Genomic DNA, 21,393 nt, shown 5'->3' on the forward strand with positions numbered 1-21,393 from the left:
GCAATCATGACCAGACAACTGATTAGCCAGGTCATTAAGGAAAAGACTGAATAAAAAGGGAGCCAAAATGCAACCCTGTTTGACACCCTTATTGGCAGCAATCTTCGATGTTAGGTTGCCTGCTAATGAGCATTTGATCCGGCAGGTGGTAGAAGTGTGTAATCTCTTAATAAGCATAAGGAGTCTTTTAGCCAAGTTTAGTTTATCTAGCTTAATCCAGAGAAGGTCCCTGTCAACTGAATCAAATGCGCCTTTTAAATCTAAAAAAGCAACCAATAATTTCTGGTTATTATGCACAGTGTACTTGTTGACTAGATGGGATAGGGTAATGCAGTGTTCTAAAGTGGTCTTCCCTTTGCAGAAGCCCAACTGTTCAGGGCCTAGAATTTTTTCCTGCAACATCCAGAGATTGAGCTAGACTAATAGATGTTTGGAGTAAAGCTTGCCAATGATGGAGAGTAGGCTAATCGGCCTGTAATTGGCAGGGTTAATGTGATCACCCTTTTTTGTATAGCGAGACCACTATGGCATTCAACCATGCCAAGGGAATTATGCCAGTTCGATCTACAATTGTAAACAGAGATGCAAGGGGAGACGCCCGCCAGTCTGGGTCTAATTTTAAGATTTCGGAGGAAATGGCATCCGGGCCAGGAGCCTTTCCTAATTTCAGTTGTGTAATTCATTCTTTTATTTCCTCTGCAGGGACAGGAGGCCAGTCAGGTAAATCGGCTGGAGGAAAATCAGATGGCTCAGCACAAGTTAGATCATGATGGAACAGAACTGAGAAGTGCTGAAACCAAACATAAGAGGAAATGGTAGACATAGTTGGGTCATCGGCCTGGAATGCACCCGAGACTACGGCCCAGAACGTATTAGAAATTTTTTTAAGGCAGTAGCATGGTATAGCTCTTTCCATCGAGTTTTAATATAATTGTGCCTCTTTTTTGTGATAAAGTGATGCAACTGAGTCTTAAGCACAAAGTATTGTGATGGCAAGGTCAGAGCTGGCCCAATATGTAAATTAGTTCCTGCTGGACTTTCTCCTACAAAAAAAGCCCTGATTATCTCCCACATCACTCACCCCAGCAGCAACCCAAGGGGGCTCACAACATCGTTAAGAATCTAAGAGAAGCCATGTTGGATCAGGCCAATGGCCCTTCCAGTCCAACACTCTTTTGTCACACTGTAGTCAAAAAAGTCAAGTGTCATCAGGAGGTCCACCAGTGGGGTCACGACACTAGAAGCCTTCCCACTGTTGTACCCTCACGACCCTGTGAGGTAGGTTAGCCTGAAGGGGTGTAACTGGCTTGAGTTCTCCCACCGAGCTTCGGTGGCAGAGTGAGGATTCAAACCTGGGCCGCACCAGTTCCAGTCTGACACTTTAACCACTACACCTCACTGCTACGGTTGACAGCTCTTTCCCCTACTCCATACTAGTCAATGGGATGGATGATGTTTGTTCCTTTGACCAATATAAAGAACTGGAAAGCATCTGCAATCCGAAAAACTGCTGCCATCTGGCACTCCACCACACCCATAATTCCCATGAGTGATCTATGACCACTGCTAATGGCCCATTTGTAATCTACTAATCTTTCCCCTTCGCATCACTACCAATAACTTTCCAAAATGACAGCATCCACAGTACTCCCCTACATAGATGACATACAACTGTTCCGGGGGAAAAAAACCCAAGAAGTTGTGTATCTTTACTCCCCCTTTTGCACAACCAACTTTGTATTAAATATTTTAATATATTAATTCTTTCCTTTTAAAAAAGTATCAATAAAAGGCATTCAAAAAAAGAAAACGGGCAGAATGGAGAAAGTTGTAACCTGACGGCAGGACAACAGGATATGTTTAAGAAAAATAACAGATTAAGGGAAAGGGAAAACATTCGTCCAATAGGGGATTCCGAGGATCTTGCAACCGGATAACGGTGCGCAAGATAGGAAAAGTACACTTGAGTGTGTTTAACACTGGCAGAAAGGGTTTTGTCTTTTGAAACATGGAGTGTTTTGGTATTTTGAATGCTCTCTTTCCTCCAGTTCTGGCTCATTCAGTTTTTAAGCAAGTGTTCAGGTTTGGGATAGCCGAAAAGTACAAAGTCCGCTTCATAAAGCTTGTACAGCTGCTGCCTCCACGTCACAGGGATTTTGGCAAACCAGTCTTCCTCCCAGCTACTGGCTGTCCTGTTCCGGTAGCTGGGAGGGAAGCGGAGGAGCTGGTCCACTTTGAGAAGCTGCAGCAGTTGAGCCGCATCCTCATCCAAGGTCTCCAGCTTGCCAATAAAGTCATATTCTATTTGGCACGGGTGGCAGAGGCGGTAGACCTGCCTCCAGTGCTCGTTGAAAGGGGCGAGCTTTTCTGTCCGAGGGTCCAGTAAGTACTGGATGAAATCCGAAAAGGACACTCGGAGGCCCGCTTCAAAGGCCTCACTGACCGAGGTAGGGATATTGGTGTGGTTGGAGTAGAGTTTTAGCATTGGGACGGCGAACCGGCGGTAGAACTCATCATTCTCCAGCTCGAACTTGCTCCGGAAGGCCGAGATGAGTCGGACGAAGGGGTCGCGGACAAAGAGGAACTTGGTGTATTTTTTCAGTTTGATCTTCATGAGGTGACGGGAGAACTTGCCGTAGCGGCGCCAGAATTTGTTGAAAGTGAAGTGAGTGCTGGTGTTGTGGACGTGCTCGCGAGGGATGTCCAAGGGGTCCGCGTAGGGGACACCCTGGTCCATCAGGCTTTCACTCAGCACAATCATCACCCGCTTCCAGTTGGTACACGCCACTTTGGGGACGTAGCAGTAAATGATGCCGTGGCGGTCGTCAACAATCAGGTGGTTCAGCTCATAGTTGGGGATGTCTTCGAATGAACGGTCCTTGGTTGGGAAGGCAAAGCTGGAATTGGCACATAATTCCCTCAGAGTCTTCCGTCTCTCGGCCTGCATCTTCTCTTGGTCCAGCATTGTACTGGCATCATGAGTGGACCAGTCATAACCTCTTACGTTCTCCTCCAAGTTGCCGACGACGGGCCTACTGGACGCTGGCAAAGGCGGCTGCTCTGTTTTCCGATCACCACGGTACCTCAGCTCAGAAGTCAAGAGTTTCTCCAAAAACTCATCAACATCTGACAGAGGACTTTGACCATCATCCTTAACAACAGTAGGAATCACCCCATGAGGCCTAGAGAAGGAAGTGTGCAGGTAGAAGTGAGCTGTTCCCACGTTATCCCAATAAACGATTATCAGCAGGATCATGAAGACAGAACCCACGACCACCGAAAGACGGAAGAGCCGGGCTTTGGTCATCCTGGCAAGAAGTTTCACAAGTCGATTCCTGCTCAGCTCACCTCCAGCTCAAGGGGAAACATCTGAAACCCGGCATAGTGCTTTGCTGGTGATGAGGATCCTGCAAAGATATCAAAAGCAAAATTAAACTCCTCTTTCCTACGCACACAGAAATATTCAGAAGACTGTGTGTGGAAACTATCACTGCGTACTGAACCTCCAGTGTGAACATATGAATCTACCTAATACCAAATCCCTCACTTGGATGGCCCAGGCTAGCCCAATCCCGCCAGAACTCAGAAGTGAAGTATTTGGATGGGAGACCACCAAGGAACACGAGAGTCATCATGACGTGGAGGCAGGCAACCATCTCTTGTTTGTCTTTTGCCTTGAAAACCCTACAGAGTTGTCATGAGATTGCTGTGACTGGATGTCCCCCCACCCCTCAAAAAATTAAACAAATGGTTTACCTACCTGAGGACTATTCTGAGCTGAATAGCCCAGGGGTGGCCCAAACTGGTACGGAAGCCACATGTGCTCTTTCACACATATTGTGTGGCTCTCAAAGCCCCCACCATCCCATTGGCTAGCTTGGAGAATGCATTTAAAGTTGCTTTCTTTCTACCTCCCTCTCCCTATCTATTTGCTTGCCTTCCTTCCTTCCCTCCCTTCCTTCTTTCCTTGCGGCTCCCAAACATCTGACATTTATTCTATGTGACTCCTGCATTAAGCAAGTTTGGCCATCCCTGGTCTAGCCCAATCTTATTAGGTCTTGCAAGCTAAGAGGGTTGGCCCTGGTTAGTATTTGGATGAGGGCCCACCAAGGAAACCCAGGGTTGCTATGCTATATTCTGAACATCTCTCGCCTTTGAAAACCCCATGCCTGCAACTTGACAGCACTTTCTACCACCATCTGAGGATCCAAATATCTGCTTTGTGGAGGAAGAGGAGGAGAAGGAGGAGAAGAAGTAGCTATATGGATCAACTTCTCCTGTGCTGGGGCCTTGTCCACAGTGGGGAACACCCAGGACAATTAGAAGGAGAAGAAGAGATTGGATTTATACCCCGCCTTTCATTACCCAAAGGAATCTCAGAGCAGCTTACAAATCTCTTTTCCCTTCCCTTCCCTTCCCCTCCCCACAACAGACACCCTGTGAGGGAGGTGGGGCTGAAAGAGCTCTGACAGAAACTACTCTTGAGAGAAAAGCTGTGAGAGAATTTGTGCTTGACCCAAGGTCACATCAGCAGATGGACGTGGAGGAGGGAGGAATCAAACTCGGTTCCCTCAGATAAGAGTCCGTGCACTTAAGCACTACACCAAACTGTCTCCCAGGTAAGCAACTGTTTACCTAGCTGAGGACTGTTCTGTCAGGTTTGCCTAGGGGTGGTCAAACTGGCGCGGAAGTCCAGAAACAAACTGGTGAAGGTCCTTCAAAATGTATAAACCACCATTCCTACAGCTACCCTAGTTGCTCAGTCGAGTTCTGTATGCACTGAACTTTCTGGCCTATCTTCAAGGACAGCCCACATTCCTACATGGCATTAATCAACACAAGATGCTATCATACCACAGTTGACAGAATAATCCCCGTTGTCTCAGAATGGGTAGTAACTATGTCCACAGTTATGAAAGCCGCCTGACATTCCAAAACAACTCTGACATTTCAAATTTGTAGGCGCTAGCATCAGATGTTTCTAGAAAAGGAGTAATCAACCTTTTTGAGCTTGGAGGCATCTTTGGAATTTTGACACAGCGTAGTGGGTGCAGTCACAAAATGGCTGCTCCAGGAGGCGGAGCCAGCCACAAAATGGCTGCTGCAGCTTGACCTCAGTGAAGATCCTTGTCCTTTTTAAAAAAAAAAAAAAATCTGCACAGCCAATCAAATATCTAATGGTTAATCATGCTGGGCAAAAGCCCCACCCACTTTCTGAAAGCACTTGGTGGGCCCCAGGGTGCCCAAAGGCAGTTAGGAGCCCCTGTTCAAGGGTGTAGCAATGCCAGGGGGTGGCCAAACTGTGGCTCGGGTGCCACATGTGGCTCTTTTCCACATATTGTGTAGCTTTCAAAGCCCCCATCACCCCAGCGGCTGGCTTGGAGAAGCCATTTATCTCTTTAAATCACTTTGCCAAGCCAAACCAGCTGGCAGCTTGGAGAATACATTTAAAGTTAAAGTTGCCTTCTTTCCACCTCTCCCTCTCTTCTACCTCCTATTAGCCTGCCATCCTTCCTTCCTCTCTTGCAGCTCTCAAATATCTAACATTCATGTCTTGAGGCTCTATTAGCCTGCCATCCATCTATCCATCCTTCCTTCCTTCCTGTCTTGCGGCTCTCAAACATCTGACATTCATGTCTTGCAGCTCTCAAACATCTGACATTTATTCTACACGGCTCTGACATTAAGCAAGTTTGGCCACTCTTCAGCAATGCTTTCTGAGCTCCGAAGGGAATTTTGGAAGGCATCATTAAAAATCTGCAACTAACACTTTCCGTTAAATAAACCTAGACCAGCTCTGAGTTTTCCTACGGCTACTGTTTTTTTTAACAAAGCTCATCCAAAATATCTCATCACCATATTTTTAACACCACAACAGCCTCAAGCACAATGTTCATCCATGTGTGTACTAGGTTGAGGAACCAGAGCAAATAGAACAGGAGAGCAGCTCTGTCAGAAGACACAAACGTCTGCCAGCAACCCGTACCCTTCCTGGGCCAAGAAAGGAATGTGCCCGTTTTGGTCATGAATGGTCATAAGGTCATCTGGTAGAACTTTCCTGTATTTTGAACCAAAACAGTGGTTTTCAAAACAGGAGACAACTTGGAAAACTTCTGACACCTCCACCACTGTTGATCATCTCATTAAGGAAGAACCTTCATGGAATGTAGCCTAACGAGCAAAACTCATAGTGGGCCAAAGCATTTTGATACCCCAAGGACGGTATGAGGAGAGTCTGTGGCTCAGTGGTACTGTCAGGTCTATGGCTCTCTTCAATAATAACTCTCCTGTGATGGGCGGCATTAGAAGAAGATAGAAGAAGATATTGGATTTATATCCCGCCCTCCACTCCGAAGAGTCTCAGAGCGGCTCACAATCTCCTTTACCTTCCTCCCCCACAACAGACACCCTGTGAGGTGGGTGGGGCTGGAGAGGGCTCTCACAGCAGCTGCCCTTTCAAGGACAGAGTCTCAGAGCGGCCTACAATCTCCTTTCCCTTCCTCCCCCACAACAGACACCCTGTGAGGTGGGTGGGGCTGGAGAGGGCTCTCACAGCAGCTGCCCTTTCAAGGACAGAGTCTCAGAGCGGCCTACAATCTCCTTTCCCTCCCTCCCCCACAACAGACACCCTGTGAGGTGGGTGGGGCTGGAGAGGGCTCTCACAGCAGCTGCCCTTTCAAGGAAAGAGTCTCAGAGCGGCTCACAATCTCCTTTCCCTTCCTCCCCCACAACAGACACCCTGTGAGGTAGGTGGGGCTGGAGAGGACTCTCACAGCAGCTGCCCTTTCAAGGACAACCTCTGCCAGAGCTCTGGCTGACCCAAGGCCATTCCAGCAGGTGCAAGTGGAGGAGTGGGGAATCAAACCCGGTTCTCCCAGATAAGAGTCCACACACTTAACCACTACACCAAACTGGCTCTCCATTAGTGTTTATTGTAAGACAGGATAGCACCACAGGCAAAGCCAGTGACGAAATTAAGGCGGGATGCAAGTGAGCAGATATATATAGAAACAGTTAGCCGTTACATGCACACCTATCTTTCTGGCACGCGACGTTCTCGCACCATGACATTCGTTAGCAAAACACTCTTAACAGATGGTCATGACCTTGGGAGGCAGCTGCCCGAGGGCCTACATACTTTCGTTTTCCAGTTGCATAGCAGGTGTTCCAGAATATAACAGTGATAGAATGAAGCATTAACATGGCAAGGGGCTTGACAGGTACAGCAACTGCTCGGCATGCAGAAGGCCCCAGGTTTCATCCCCAGCATCTCCAGGTAAAAGGATCAAAACACAGGTGATATGAAAGACTTCTGCCAGAGTTTCTGGAAAGCCACTGCCAGTCTGAGCAGAAGAAACAGACCGTGATGGAACAAAGGTCCGAGTTTTATGTATCTACCTCCTGGGTCCAGACAGCTGCTGGTCAAGGGGCATTGCTAGAGGGGCATGGTGTGGTACCTGGCCAATAGTGGCGTAGCCCCAGGAGCAAATGACAGCCCCCTTCCAAGTGACTGGGAGTTTCAGGAAGGAGTTCTTTAACTTCCCCTCCAACCTGGTCCTTTTAACTGGAGATGCCGGGGATTGAACTGGGGAACTTCTGCATGGCAGGCTGAGGCTCTGCCACTGAGCCAGAGCGCCTCCTATAAATGCAGGAACCTAACACCAGCAGTCCTAAACAAAACGACAACTGCGGCTTAGAAGGGTGTCTCTCTGTGCAGGAGTTGCACTTAACTAAGTAATGCAGTTTTATATAAAAAGGTCAAGGTAGTCCCCTGTGGAAGCACCAGTCGTTTCCGACTCTGGGGTGACGTCGCATCATGACATTTTTACGGGGTGGTTTGCCATTGCCTTCCCCAGTCATCTACACTTCCCCCCCCCCAGCAAGCTGGGTACTCATTTGACCGACCTCAGAAGGATGGAAGGCTGAGTCAACTTCGAGCCGGCTACCTGAACCCAGCTTCTGCCGGGATCAAACTCAGGTTATGAGCAGAGAGCTCCGACTGCACTCTGTGCCACATTACAAACATGACCTTTTTACACTGTGGATGTAGTAAGACAAATGGTTTTACGTTACAAATGCAACAAAATAAATGGTAAATCCAATGAGAAAATATGATATATTCCATTTCCCCTCCGAATTTCCATGCATATCGTCCTGTTCACCTCATGGCTTCAAAATTTACCTCTCCAAACATGGTAACTCGGTCCACAAGATGAGACACGGAAGAATCAACTCCTGAGCTGAGCAATTTTACAGGCGTTTCAGTGTAGCAGCCACAATGTGTCAGCTAGCCCAAGGGGAGATGGGAAGGTGTAGCTTTTCTTTCTACATTCTAACTGTTACCAGCATCTTACTTCCTCCTCTCCCAGTCAAAAGTGAACATAAGAACATAAGAGAAGCCATGTTAGATCAGGCCAATGGCTCATCCAGTCCAACACTCTGTGTCACACAGTGGCCAAAAAAATTATATATTATATACACGCACACACACAGTGGCTAATAGCCACTGATGGACCTCTGCGCCATATTTTTATCTAACCCCCTCTTGAAGCTGGCTATGCTGGCAGCCGTCACCACCTCCTGTGGCAGTGAATTCCACATGTTAATCACCCTTTGGGTGAAGAAGGACTTCCTTTCATCCGTTTTAACCCGACTGCTCAGCAATTTCATCGAATGCCCGCGAGTTCTTGTATTGTGAGAAAGGGAGAAAAGTACTTCTTTCTCTACTTTCTCCATCCCATGCATAATCTTGTAAACTATCATGTCACCCCGCAGTCGACGTTTCTCCAAGCTAAAGAGCCCCAAGCGTTTTAACTTTTCTTCATAGGGAAAGTGTCCCAAGCCTTTAATCATTCTAGTTGCCCTTTTCTGGACTTTTTCCAATGCTATAATATCCTTTTTGAAGTGCAGTGACCAGAATTGTACACAGTATTCCAAATGAGACCGCACCATCGATTTATACAGGGGCATTATGATACTGGCTGATTTGTTTTCAATTCCCTTCCTAATAATTCCCACCATGGCGTCAGCCTTTTTTATTGCAATTGCACATTGTCTTGACATTTTCAGTGAGTTATCTACCACGACCCCAAGATCTCTCTCTTGGTCAGTCTCTGCCAGTTCACACCCCATCAACTTTTATTTGTAGCTGGGATTTTTGGCCCCAACGTGCATTACTTTGCCCTTGGCCACATTGAACCTCATCTGCCACGTTGATGCCCACTCACCCAGCCTCAACAGATCCCTTTGGAGTTCCTCACAATCCTCTCTGGTTCTCATCACCCTGAACAATTTAGTGTCATCTGCAAACTTGGCCACTTCACTGCTCACTCCCAACTCCAGAACATTAATGAACAAGTTAAAGAGCATGGGACCCAGTACTGAGCCCTGCGGCACCCCACTGCTTACCGTCCTCCACTGCGAAGACTGCCCATTTACACTCACTCTCTGCTTCCTATTAATTAGCCAGTTTTTGATGCACAAGAGGACCTGTCCTTTTACTCCATGACTCTCGAGCTTACTAAGGAGTGGGAGGGCGGGGAGGTGTCAGACAACAGTACAACAAGCATCTGAATGCTTCACCAGCCATGGGCATCAAAGTGATGAAACACAACGAGTGAACCACGGATCCACAGTCACACAGGAAGCGTACGTGCACTGAAGACAGAAATGGACGCTGGTTCCCAAATTCATAATCCAGAGAATTCCAGTTTTAAAAAAATGAAACAAACCTCCTAGTCCTTAAGGTAAGTAAAGACAGGATAGTTGAGGCAATACTTGGTACAAAAATGGTGTGAGAAAATGGAATTCTTAGTCTAGCTGCTGTGATCAGAAATGTAACCGATAACGCTAGGGGTCCCCAAGCTTTTTGAGCCTGCAGACACCTCTGGAATCATGACACGACCCGGTGGATGCAGCCACAAAATGTCTGCCACAGAAGGTGGAGCCAGTAACAAAATGGCTGCCACAGCAGCAATGCTTTGAGAGCCAGTTTGGTGTAGTGGTTAAGTGTGCGGATTCTTATCTGGGAGAACTGGGTTGGATTCCCCACTCCTCCACTCGCACCTGCTGGAATGGCCTTTGGTCCGCCATAGCTCTCGTAGGAGTTGTCCTTGAAAGGGCTGCTTCTGGTAGAGCTCTCTCAGCCCCACCCACCTCACAGGGTGTCTGTTGTGAGGGAAGAAGATATAGGAGATTGTGAGCTGCTCTGATTCAGAGAGAAGGGCAGAGTATAAATCTGCAGTCTTCTTATTCTTCTTTTAGAAATCTTTACAGCCAATCAAGTCTCCAACGGCCAGTCAGAAGTCTTGCTGGACAAAAGCCCCACTAGAATCTGCCTACTTTTTGACAACCCTTGGCACATGCCAGGAAAGGTGTTGGCAGGCACCTTGGACACCATGTTGGGGACCCCAGGGTTAGGCAGGATTTGCGCAGGGCCCAGAATCTAACGCTCCCTGACTCAGTTCCCTGACTCAGAGGCGTCTTGCTGGGAAAAAAGTCGCATAGAGGGAAAGTGATTTGGAACAGGCTTGCAAAGGGGGGGGGGGGACTTTGAAGGGACAGAAAGAGAAAAGGCTATTTACAGAACACAATAAAACCATGCTGTTGGTCGTTTCACACCTTGCACAGTCACAAACGGTGCTGTTTGTTTTTTTTTTTACAACCGGGCGTGAAAGTCAGATTTGCCGTTGACAAATGTACAGGTATAACAATGAGTTTGCAAACAGGCTCACCGTGTTCCAGGTTTGGCCTTTTCGGGTCTACATTCAGGGACGAAAACAGCTAGAGAGCCAGTTTGGTGTAGTGGTTAAGTGTGCGGACTCTTATCTGGGAGAGCCAGGTTTGATTCTCCACTCCTCCACTTGCACCTGCTGGAATGGCCTTGGGTCAGCCTTATCTCTGGTAGGAGTTGTCCTTGAAAGGGCAGCTGCTGTGAGAGCCCTCTCCAGCCCCACCCACCTCACAGGGTGTCTGTTGTGGTGGGGGGGAAGGTAAAGGAGATTGTGAGCCGCTCAGAGACTCTGTCCTTGAAAGGGCAGCTTCTGGCAGAGCCCCCTCAGCTCCACCCACCTCACAGGGTGTCTGTTGTGGGGGAGGAAGGGAAAGGAGATTGTAGGCCGCTCTGAGACTCTGTCCTTGAAAGGGCAGCTGCTGTGAGAGCCCTCTCCAGCCCCACCCACCTCATAGGGTGTCTGTTGTGGGGGAGGAAGGTAAAGGAGATTGTAGGCCGCTCTGAGACTCTGTCCTTGAAAGGGCAGCTGCTGTGAGAGCCCTCTCCAGCCCCACCCACCTCACAGGGTGTCTGTTGTGGGGGAGGAAGGTAAAGGAGATTGTGAGCCACTCTGAGACTCTTCGGAGTGGCGGGTGGGATATAAATCCAATATCTTCTTCTTCTTCTCCCAAGGGGCCATATTTGTAACATACAATAAGGCAGGGGTGGCCAAACTTGCTTAACGTAAGAGCCACACAGAATAAACATCGGATGTTTGAGAGCCACAAGACATGAACGTCAGATGTTTGAGACAAGGAAGGAAGGAATCATAGAATCCTAGTGTTGGAAGGGGCCGTACAGACCATCAAGTCCAACCCCCTGCTGCATGCAGGATCATCCAGCCGCATTTCCAACAAATAATCATCCAGCCGCATTTTGAAGACTGCCAACGAAGGGGAGCTCACCACCTTCCTAGGCAGCTAGTCCCACCTCTGAACTTCTCTGACTGCATTGCTTCGGGTCCTACAGGAAGGAAGGGAGGGAGGGAGAGAAAGCAACTTTAACTTTCTCCACGCTGCCAGCTGACTTGGCTTGAAGTGATTTAGAGACAAATGTCTTCTCCCAGCTGGCTGACGGGGCAACGGGAGCTTTGAGAGCCACACAATATGTGTGAAAGTGCCACATGTGGCTCCTGAGCCACAGTTTGGCCATCCCTGCACTAAGGGAAATACATAAATTCCCCCAAGAGGGCTGCTTTGGGGCAGGAAACTTATTCCAGGGGAACACCAAATCCCTCTCTTCCCCCCCACACCACAATCCTGATTGGTCCCTGGGAAGCTTGAAACTCCGCCTGTCTTTACACAGCTAGAAACACTGTGTTGGAAGGGATTCTCAAGGGTCATCTAGCCCAACCCCCTTCACAGCTACCCCTCCCTCTACTCCCCCAGTGATCCCTGCTCTATGCCCGGGGGATGTGTAACCAAATTAGAGAATCATGGTGAAGAAAGGCAGGGGAAACAAAGCATAAAGCTGCCGTGATAATCAACCTCCAAAAAATTAAACCAAGAGTCCAAAATTATAGAAAAGTATCAAATATAATTGTTTTACAGTTGATGAAGGCAATCACTTTCAATCCCTCCAAGAAACGATATATCAACAGGAATCCAATTCCTTCTTCTCAAGCAAACAAATGCCAGATACAAGAAAATTGATGGTACAATATGATGCAGTCAGCGATCCATCAGGCAACAGGGTTGTACTATTGTTCCTGTTTCACGTTAGCTTCTTCAGGCTTCTCACAATTAACACTCACATACCGGATAAGAACGCCATAAATTTCAATCACAGAATAGCACTCCAACAATCACAGAATAACACTCCAACACTGTGATTGAAATTTATGGTGTTCTTACCCAGTATGTGAATGTTAATTGTGAGAAGCTTGAAGAAGCTAACGCGAAACAGGAACAATAGTACAATCCTGTTGCCTGATGGATCGCTGACTGCATAATATTGTACCATCAATTTTCTTTTATCTGGCATTTGTTTGCTTGAGAAGAAGGAATAGGATTCCTGTTGATATATAATTCCTTGGAGGGACTGAAAATGATAGCCTTCACTGACTGTAAAACAATTATATTTGATACTTTTCTATAATTTTGGACTCTTGGTTTAATTTTTTGGAGGCTGAATATCACGGCAGCGTTATGCTTTGTTTCCTATGCCCAGGGGATGGCAAGAAACCTCCAGGATCGAGTTATCAGTCTAGGATCTGATTTCAAATTTCTACTCTGCCATGAAGCTGGCTGGGTGACCTCAAGTCCCTACTCTGGGATCAGCATAGGATCCGGGTTCGAATCCCCACCACCACCTCTGAAGCTGGCTGGGTGATCTCGGGCCAGTCGCATTCACTCAGCCTGACCAACCTTGCAGGGTTGTTGTGAAAATTAAATGGAGGGGGAGAATGTTGTAAGCCAATTGAGGTCTCCCCCAACTGGGGACAAAAGTGGGGTAAAAATGAAATGTAGCTAGGCAAGAAAAGAAAGCTGGGGGGGGGGGGTGCAGAGAAAGGAAGGGCAGCACTCGTAACTTAAGGGATGAATGTAAGAAGATATTGGATTTATATCCCACCCTCCACTCTGAGTCTCAGAGCGGCTCATAGTCTCCTTTACCTTCCCCTCCCCCCCCCCCCCACAACGGACACCCTGTGAGGTGGGTGGGGCTGAGAGGGCTCTCACAGCAGCTGCCCTTTCAAGGACAGAGTCTCAGAGCGGCTCACAATCTCCTTTACCTTCTTCCCCCACAACAGACACCCTGTGAGGTGGGTGGGGCTGGAGAGGGCTCTCACAGCAGCTGCCCTTTCAAGGACAGAGTCTCAGAGCGGCCCACAATCTCCTTTCCCTTCCTCCCGCACAACAGACACCCTGTGAGGTGGGTGGGGCTGGAGAGGGCTCTCACAGCAGCTGCCCTTTCAAGGACAACCTCTGCCAGAGCTATGGCTGACCCAAGGCCATGCTAGCAGGTGTAAGTGGAGGAGTGGGGAATCAAACCCCGTTCTCCCAGATAAGAGTCCGCACACTTAACCACTACACTAAGTGGAAAGCAACAGAAAGGAACAGTTTAAAAAAAAAGCAGGTTCCTGGATCCTACCCCAAAGCTGAATACGAACAAGCCTTCCAAACTGGTCATCCCGCCCTACTCTTCTGTAATGTAATGTAATGTAAAATTTTATTTATATCCCGCCCTCCCCGCCGAAGCAGGCTCAGGGCGGCTGACAAGAGCTGCACCCAGCGACAGGATTTATGCTTCACACAATGCCAGATAAACATCAGCATGGCGTTCTGGATGTCGCTCCCGGGCGTTGCCTCTGCAACTTTCTCGAGTTTCCTCTTTTCATTTCCTCAGGATAACGGCCCACAGCCACCTGCTGGCACCCAATTTTGCGAGCCGAACCTTCTGCATTTGGAGTACAGCAGAATTCTGGAATGTGCTTTCTTTCGCCTCCCTCCTCATAGGCAACTGAGGGCTTGTTTCCCCATCTCCCAGATCTGTTGAGCGTTTCGACTGGGAGAAGAGGAAGGAGACCCAGGCCTAACCTAGACAGCCCAGGCTAGCCCAGTCTCATCGGACCTTGGGAGCTAAGCAAGGTCGGCCCTAGTTAGTAGAATCGTAGAGTTGGAAGGGACCTCCAGGGTCATCTAGTCCAACCCCTTGCACAATGCAGGAAACTCACGAACACCTCCCCCTAAATTCACAGGATCCTCATTGCTGTCAGATGGCCATCTAGCCTCTGTTTAAAAACCTCCAAGGAAGGAGAGCCCACCACCTCCTGAGGAAGCCTCTTCCACTGAGGAATCGCTCTAAGGGTCAGGACGTTCTTCCTAATGTTGAGCTGGAAACTCTTTTGATTTAATTTCAACCCATTGGTTCTGGTCCAACCTTCTTGAATGGGAGACCCCCAAGGACATCCAGGGTTACTATGCAGAGATAGACAATGGCAAGCATCCTCTGTTCGACTCTTCCCCTGACTTGGATGTCCCAGGTTGGCTCAGTCTCTTTGGATCTTGGAAGCTAAGCAGGTTAAGCCCTGGTTAGTACATGGATGGTAGACCACCCAAGAAGCCTAGGATGCTACCCAAAAGTCAAGGTGGTCCCCTGTGCAAGCACCAGTCGTTTCCGACTCTGGGATGACGTCGCATCATGACATTTTCATGGCAGACGTTTTTACGGGGTGGTTTGCCATTGCCTTCCCCAGTCATCTACACTCCCCCCCCCCCCAGCAAGCTGGGGACTCATCTGACCGACCAGTTTGAGAGCCAGTTTGGTGTAGTGGTGAAGTGCACGGACTCTTCTCTGGGAGAGCCAGACTTGATTCCCCACTCCTCCACTTGCACCTGCTGGAATGGCCTTGGGTCAGCCATAGCTCTGGCAGAGGTTGTCCTTGAAAGGGCAGCTGCTGTGAGAGCCCTCTCAGCCCCACCCACCTCACAGGGTGTCTGTTGTGGGGGAGGAAGGGAAAGGAGATTGTAGGCCGTTCTGAGACTCTGTCCTTGAAAGGGCAGCTGCTGTGAGAGCCCTCTCCAGCCCCACCCACCTCACAGGGTGTCTGTGGTGGGGGAGGAAGGGAAAGGAGATTGTAGGCCGCTCTGAGACTCTGTCCTTGAAAGGGCAGCTGCTGTGAGAGCCCTCTCAGCCCCACCCACCTCACAGGGTGTCTGTTGTGGGGGAGGAAGGGAAAGGAGATTGTAGGCCGCTCTGAGACTCTGTCCTTCAAAGGGCAGCTGCTGTGAGAGCCCTCTCAGCCCCACCCATCTCACAGGGTGTCTGTTGTAGGGGAGAAAGATAAAGGAGATTCTGAGTCGCTCTGAGACTCTGAAATTCAGAGTGGAGGGAAGGATATAAATCCAATATCATCATCATCAAGGATGGAAGGCTGAGTCAACCTTGAGCCGGCTACCTGAACCCAACTTCCGCGGGGATCGAACTCAGGTCGTGAGCCGAGAGCTCGGACTGCAGTACTGCAGCTTTACCCCTCTGCACCACGGGGCTCCTACGCAGAGGTAGGCAACGATTAACCACCTCTGTTTGTCTCTTGGTGTGACCTGGATAACCCAGGCTAATTTGTTCTCATTAGACCTCAGAAGCTAAACAGGAGCAGCTGGTGAGGACCTGGATGGGAGCCCACCAAGGAAGTCCAGGGTGCTACGCAGAGGCAGGCAATAGCAAACCACCTGCTCGACTCTCGTCCTGAAAATGCTACGGAGGTCGCCATAAGTTGGCTGCAACTGCATGGCACTTCCTAACACCTCCCAGGTCCATTACGCTGTTTGTTTCAGTGGCTGAGGGAAGGGGAGGGGGAGGAATAGGACGTGTTCTGCTGCATCAGGTTTTCTGAAGAATACAAGGAAGTGGTGTGAACCAGACAGCAGAAGCTCCACAGACCAATTTTTCCGGAAAAATGAGAATGGCCATCCAAATGTGTCTTTCTCTTGGGGAGGTGGGGGGGCTGCATGGCAGGAAGCTGGAATCAGTTATGGCTTCTTAGCATTTGTTCACGCCACAGTAAAGCAGACATCCGGCTGTTATTCAGAAACGTTACCCGGATATTACACCAGACCTATCCAGTGGAAACAAAGTCAGTGGTGAAACAGCCAAATTAAAATGGTTTCCGGCCCCACAGACACGGCAGATGGTTCTAGAACCTATTTTGAAGGCCAACAGTAAATGCCAACAAAGGTACAATGAAGACTGGCACGCAGAAGGCTCCTGGTTCAATCCCCGGCATCTCCAGCTAAAATGAGCAGATAACAGGTGATACGGAAGACCTCTGCCTGAGGCCCTGGAAAGCCTCAGGACTTCTGCGTGAGGCCCTGGAAAGCCACTACCAGTCTGAGTAGACAAGACTAACCTTGGTGGACCAAAGGTCTGATTCAGTATAAAACAGCTTTATGTGTTTGAAGCAGGGCTTTTTTGTAGCAGGAACTCTTTTGCATATTAGGCTGCACCCCTCTTATGCAGCCAATCCTCCAAGAGCTTATAGGGCTCTTAGCACAGTAAAAGTTTACTGTAAGCTTTTGGAGGATTGGCTACATCAGGGGTGTGTGGCCTAATATTCAAAAGAGATTCTGCTACAAAGCAACGCCCTGGTTTGAAGACTAAGATACAGATGACTTTGAATTAAATAAACTACCGCAGTCTCGTGCCATCCATAAAGTTAATATTCCAAATATTCTTGACAAGCTTCTCATGCATGTCTAAAAATGAAAAGAACCAAGTGTCTAACTTGCAAGGTCACCTGGAGGCCTTTAATGCGCATCGCAGGTACTGGGTTCAAATTACAGTCAGAAAGGTTCTGTCTGGGTTTTAGGAAAATCTTTATTACAGTAAGAATAGTTCAGCAACGGAAGGGGCTGCCTAGGGAGGACGTGTGCTCCCCCTCCCTGGTAGTCTTCAGGGGGTACTTTAGGCCAGGGGTGGCCAAACTCAATATAAGAGCCACATAGAACAAATATCAGATGTCTGAGAGCCACAAGACGTGAACATCAGATGTTTCAGAGCAGGCAGGAAGGCAAATAGATGGAAGAGGGAGAAAGGAAGGAGAGGTGAACATAAGAGAAGCCATGTTGGATCAGGCCAAAGTGCCTATCCAGTCCAACACTGTGTCACACAGTGGCCTAAAACCCCAGGTGTCATCAGTGGGGCCAAGACACTAGAAGTACTTCCACTGTTGCCCCCGCAAGCACCAAGACTACAGAGCATCACTGTCCCAGACATAAGAACACAAGAGAAGCCATGTTGGATCAGGCCAATGGCCCATCCAGTCCAACACTCTGTGTCACACAGTGGCCAAAAAAACCAGGTGTCATCAGGAGGTCCATCAGTGGGGCCAGGACACTAGAACCCCACACACTGTTGCCCCTCCCAAGCACCAAGAATACAGAGCATCACTGCCCCCAGACAGAGAGTTCCAACAATACGCTGTGGCTAACAGCCATTGATGGACGTCTGTTCTGTATGTTGATCCAATCCCATCTTGAAGCTGTCTATGCTTGTAGCCGCCGCTGCCTCCTGTGGCAGTGAATTCCATGCGTTAATCACCCTTTGGGTGAAGGACTTCCTTTTATCCATTCTAACCCGCTTGCTCAGCGGTTTCATCGAGCGCCCACGAGTTCACGAGGTGGAAAGAAAGCAACTTTATATGCCTTCCCCAAGCCACAGGCTGGCTTGGAGAAGTGATTGAAAGAGAGAAATTGCCTTCTCCAAGCCAGCTGACAGGGCAATGGGGTGTGTGAAAAAGCCACCCTGCTCTAGGCTGATCCTGCACCTTCCAGTTCTATCATTCTGCACCCATGGGATCCAACCTCAATATTTTCTCACAATATTTCCGAAATAAAACACCGCATTAGCAGAATGGGAATCCCCCTTTCCCCCTCCAAAGCCACAACCAAAGAAACAGTCCTAGCAATTCCACCAATTTCAGGCCACTAACTTTAACAGTCTCAGAAGACTGAACCCAAACCACATCTGCTGGGGTGTTTCCTCTGAGAGTTTCCCACTATGCAGAAATCCCTCCTGTCCTCATTTCCAGTTCTTCAGTGTGTGTCCCCCGCGATGCGAAAGATGCAAAAGTTTTCAGCTCCCAAGTTTTCATCTCTTTTAGATTTCAGTTTTTCAGCGGCGACCCCAGCAACTCCCACCCGCTCCAAAATGCCCCCCCCAAAAAAAATTAATAAAAAAGGGAATTTCTTTTCCCATCCCCACAGGCCAGAAAGAAGCCCACACCCCTGGGGCCCAAACCCCAGCTCCCAAGCTGGGATGCCGTCCTCTCTCCAACACCTGCTTCGAAGGGGCACCGACTACCGCCCCTGTTTGTTCGAGGGAGCCGTCCCTGCACTTCCAAGCACTCTAAGCTGGGAGGAGCGCAGGGTAGGGAACGCTGGCTCTCCAGATGTTTTTTTGCCTACAACTCCCATCAGCCCCAGCCAGCATGGCCAGTGGCTGGGGCTGATGGGAGTTGTAGGCAAAAAAAAAAAAATCTGGAGAGCCAACGTCCCTTACCCCTGGACGCTCGGTATTTATTTATTTATTTATTTTATGACTTCTAACCCGCCCTTCCCAACAAGTGGCTCAGGGCGGCTCACAACACAGAAATCTAACATAAATAGGATTTAAACATAAAGGCATTTAAATTTAAACATTAAACCATTTAAAGCATTGAACCATTTAAAACATTTAAAACATTGGGGGCAGCAGACATCCAGTGTAGCTTTCCCTCGGCATATCTGGGCTTCAGAAGCGCGCGGTCCGCCGATCTGCCACTGCGCCCCCGAAGCAATCCCTGGCCTAAGAACCTCGCAGAGGCACAGTCTGAACCCCGGCCCGGTACAAAACCAATGGGTCTTCCGAGGCCTTGGGGGGGAGGGTCCCGACAGACCCCTCCCCCTTTTGTCACCTCCGACGCGTGGGCCGCTGCAGCCCTCTGCCGCCCAGCCCTCCCAAGCCCTGAGCTTCGCCCGCTCCATCCACGCGCCCCGGACACTGCCCGGGCGCCCAGCGGCGGCGTCCTTCGCTCCAAAGCCGGGCGCCCTCTGGGGAATGTCCAGCGCGCCTCGTCGCCTGCCCGGGCGCGGCGGTGGCCCTCCGGGGGGCGCCCGGCTGGGGAGGCTGGAAGCCGGCCGAGCCTCCCCCCCTCCTCCCCCAGCATCCACGTGGGAAGCTGCAGCAGCGCTCCCCGGCCAGCGTGACGCACGGCAGGGGCGCATGGAGAGGGGGGTCCCTTGCTGCGCCCTCGGGCATGGAGAGGGGGGTCCCCTGCGCCCCAGCCCGGCTTCCCCTCCTTACCTCCAGCCCTGGGGATGCTCAGCCGGCCGCGAAGGCGCCTCCTTTCCCCGGCCAGCCCCGGCCGCGGCTCCTCCTCCGGCTGCTGCTTGCCGGCGCCGCCCCGTCTCGCGAGAAGGCCGGCCTGCCGACAGGGGTCGCGGCGGGCGCAGGCGCCACGCGGCCGGGGGAGGGGTGCCGAGGGGAGACGCGCGCCCCCGGGAGCCGGCCGTGCACGCCCCCCGTGGGCCAGATGTGCTCGGGGAGAGGCTGTGGACCAGATGTGCTGGGGGGGCGGAGGAGGCGCAGAGGGGCTGCCGCGCTCCCGTCCGCACTGCGCGACGCAGCGTTGCGAGCGACGTTCCCTCTAAGCTGCAGTCTTATGAGCAAAAATTTCTACTTCCTGAGCTCCTGGCATTAAAGTGGGGAGCTGCTGCATCAATTAGCGTGCCCTGGGGCCGTCCTTCCGGAGCGAAGACAAAAATGTGTGAGCCGGAGGCGAAACATGTATTTATTTATTTTATGATTTGTATCGCGCCCTTCCCACAAAGATGGCGCAGGGCGGCTCACAACAGATAATAAAACAAAATTTAAATTAACGTTTACATATATGAACAGTTAAAACAATCGAAACATTTAAAACCTTAAAACATCAAGTCTTATAACAGTATCAATAGCAAGGGTCTAGTCAAACATCTGAGCTAGCTCACAGTGACTCGGTTTAGAGGGAACGCTGGAAGAAGAAGACTGCAGATTTAGACTTCGCCCTTCTCGCTGAATCAGAGCGGATTACAATCTCCTGTATCTTCCCCCCTCCCCAACAGACACCCTTTGAGGTAAGTGGGGCTGAGAGAGCTCTCACAGCAGCTGCCCTTTCAAGGACAACTCCTGCAAGAGCTATGGCTCACCCAAGGCCATTCCAGTGGAGCTGTAAGTGGAGGAGTGGGGAATCAAACCCAGTTCTCCCAGATAAGAGTCCCGCACACTACACCAAACTGGCTCTCAAATTACACAAAAATGTAACTTGAGAACCTGCACGTGGGGCCTGGAGATCTCCCGGCTGGAATCACAACAGAGTTCCAGACAACGGGGATCACGTTCCATAGAGAAAATGGCCGGGTTGCAGACTCCTGGAGATTGGGGTGAAGAAGCCGTCCTGGTGTTGCCTCCCCGCAAAGCACCAAGAAGACAGAGCATCGCTGACCCACACATAAGAATTTCCCACGCAAACGCTATCCAGACCAAATGTTCTTTTAATTTGTTAATTGCACTCTTTTGCCATTGGATTCTCACTTTGTAGCACTTTGCATTCTTAACCACTACCCACCCGCTATATGTAGCTCTGCTCACTGTACTCCGTTTCATGGTCTGATGAAGCATACGCTTAGGAAAGCTGACATTCTGAATAAAACGGTTGGCCTTAAAGGTGATACTTGACTCCTGCTTTGTTCTGTTGCTTCAGGCCAGCGTGGCTGCCCACCTGGATCTACTCCACATGGTGAGGGGTGTTGGGGTTCACATATACCTTTAGCAGAGTAACGTGGAGATAACCACAAAAAGCAGCCAGGCACACGGTTTAGCTTAAGAATAAACGTAGTTTACTTTTCTAATGAGGAAAGGGTCGACTGGGATTTCTAGAAAACAAAGAAGGATTCAATATCCTGTCTAGCTTCTAGACTACATCTCGACTCTCAGGAGTCCCTAACTTCAACTGCATGGAGATCTAAGGGCTTAACACAAAGGGCTATAAAACTGACCGAATGTTTTCACTCAGACCACTACCCAAATATATGGATTAGCCTATTAGGGCTCTCCCTCACTGGTCACTACGCGTATTGACACCTAGCCTTGGCGGGAAGTACGTG

The 21,393-nt window shown here is 49.6% G+C and overlaps 1 protein-coding gene across 1 annotated transcript; it reads right to left on the reverse strand.

Annotated features, from left to right (window-relative positions):
• Positions 1-1,734: 1,734 nt before the first annotated feature.
• Positions 1,735-19,654, reverse strand: CHST12 (carbohydrate sulfotransferase 12). The gene is made up of 2 exons (XM_060260832.1): positions 19,553-19,654; positions 1,735-3,407 (listed from the first exon to the last, which is right to left on the reverse strand). Exon 2 carries the CDS (start codon positions 3,305-3,307, stop codon positions 2,060-2,062), a length of 1,248 nt encoding a protein of 415 aa, XP_060116815.1. The 5' UTR covers positions 3,308-3,407; positions 19,553-19,654; the 3' UTR covers positions 1,735-2,059.
• Positions 19,655-21,393: the final 1,739 nt, after the last annotated feature.

This window comes from Heteronotia binoei, chromosome 20 (genome assembly GCF_032191835.1).
Source record: "Heteronotia binoei isolate CCM8104 ecotype False Entrance Well chromosome 20, APGP_CSIRO_Hbin_v1, whole genome shotgun sequence".
NCBI lineage: Eukaryota > Metazoa > Chordata > Lepidosauria > Squamata > Gekkonidae > Heteronotia > Heteronotia binoei.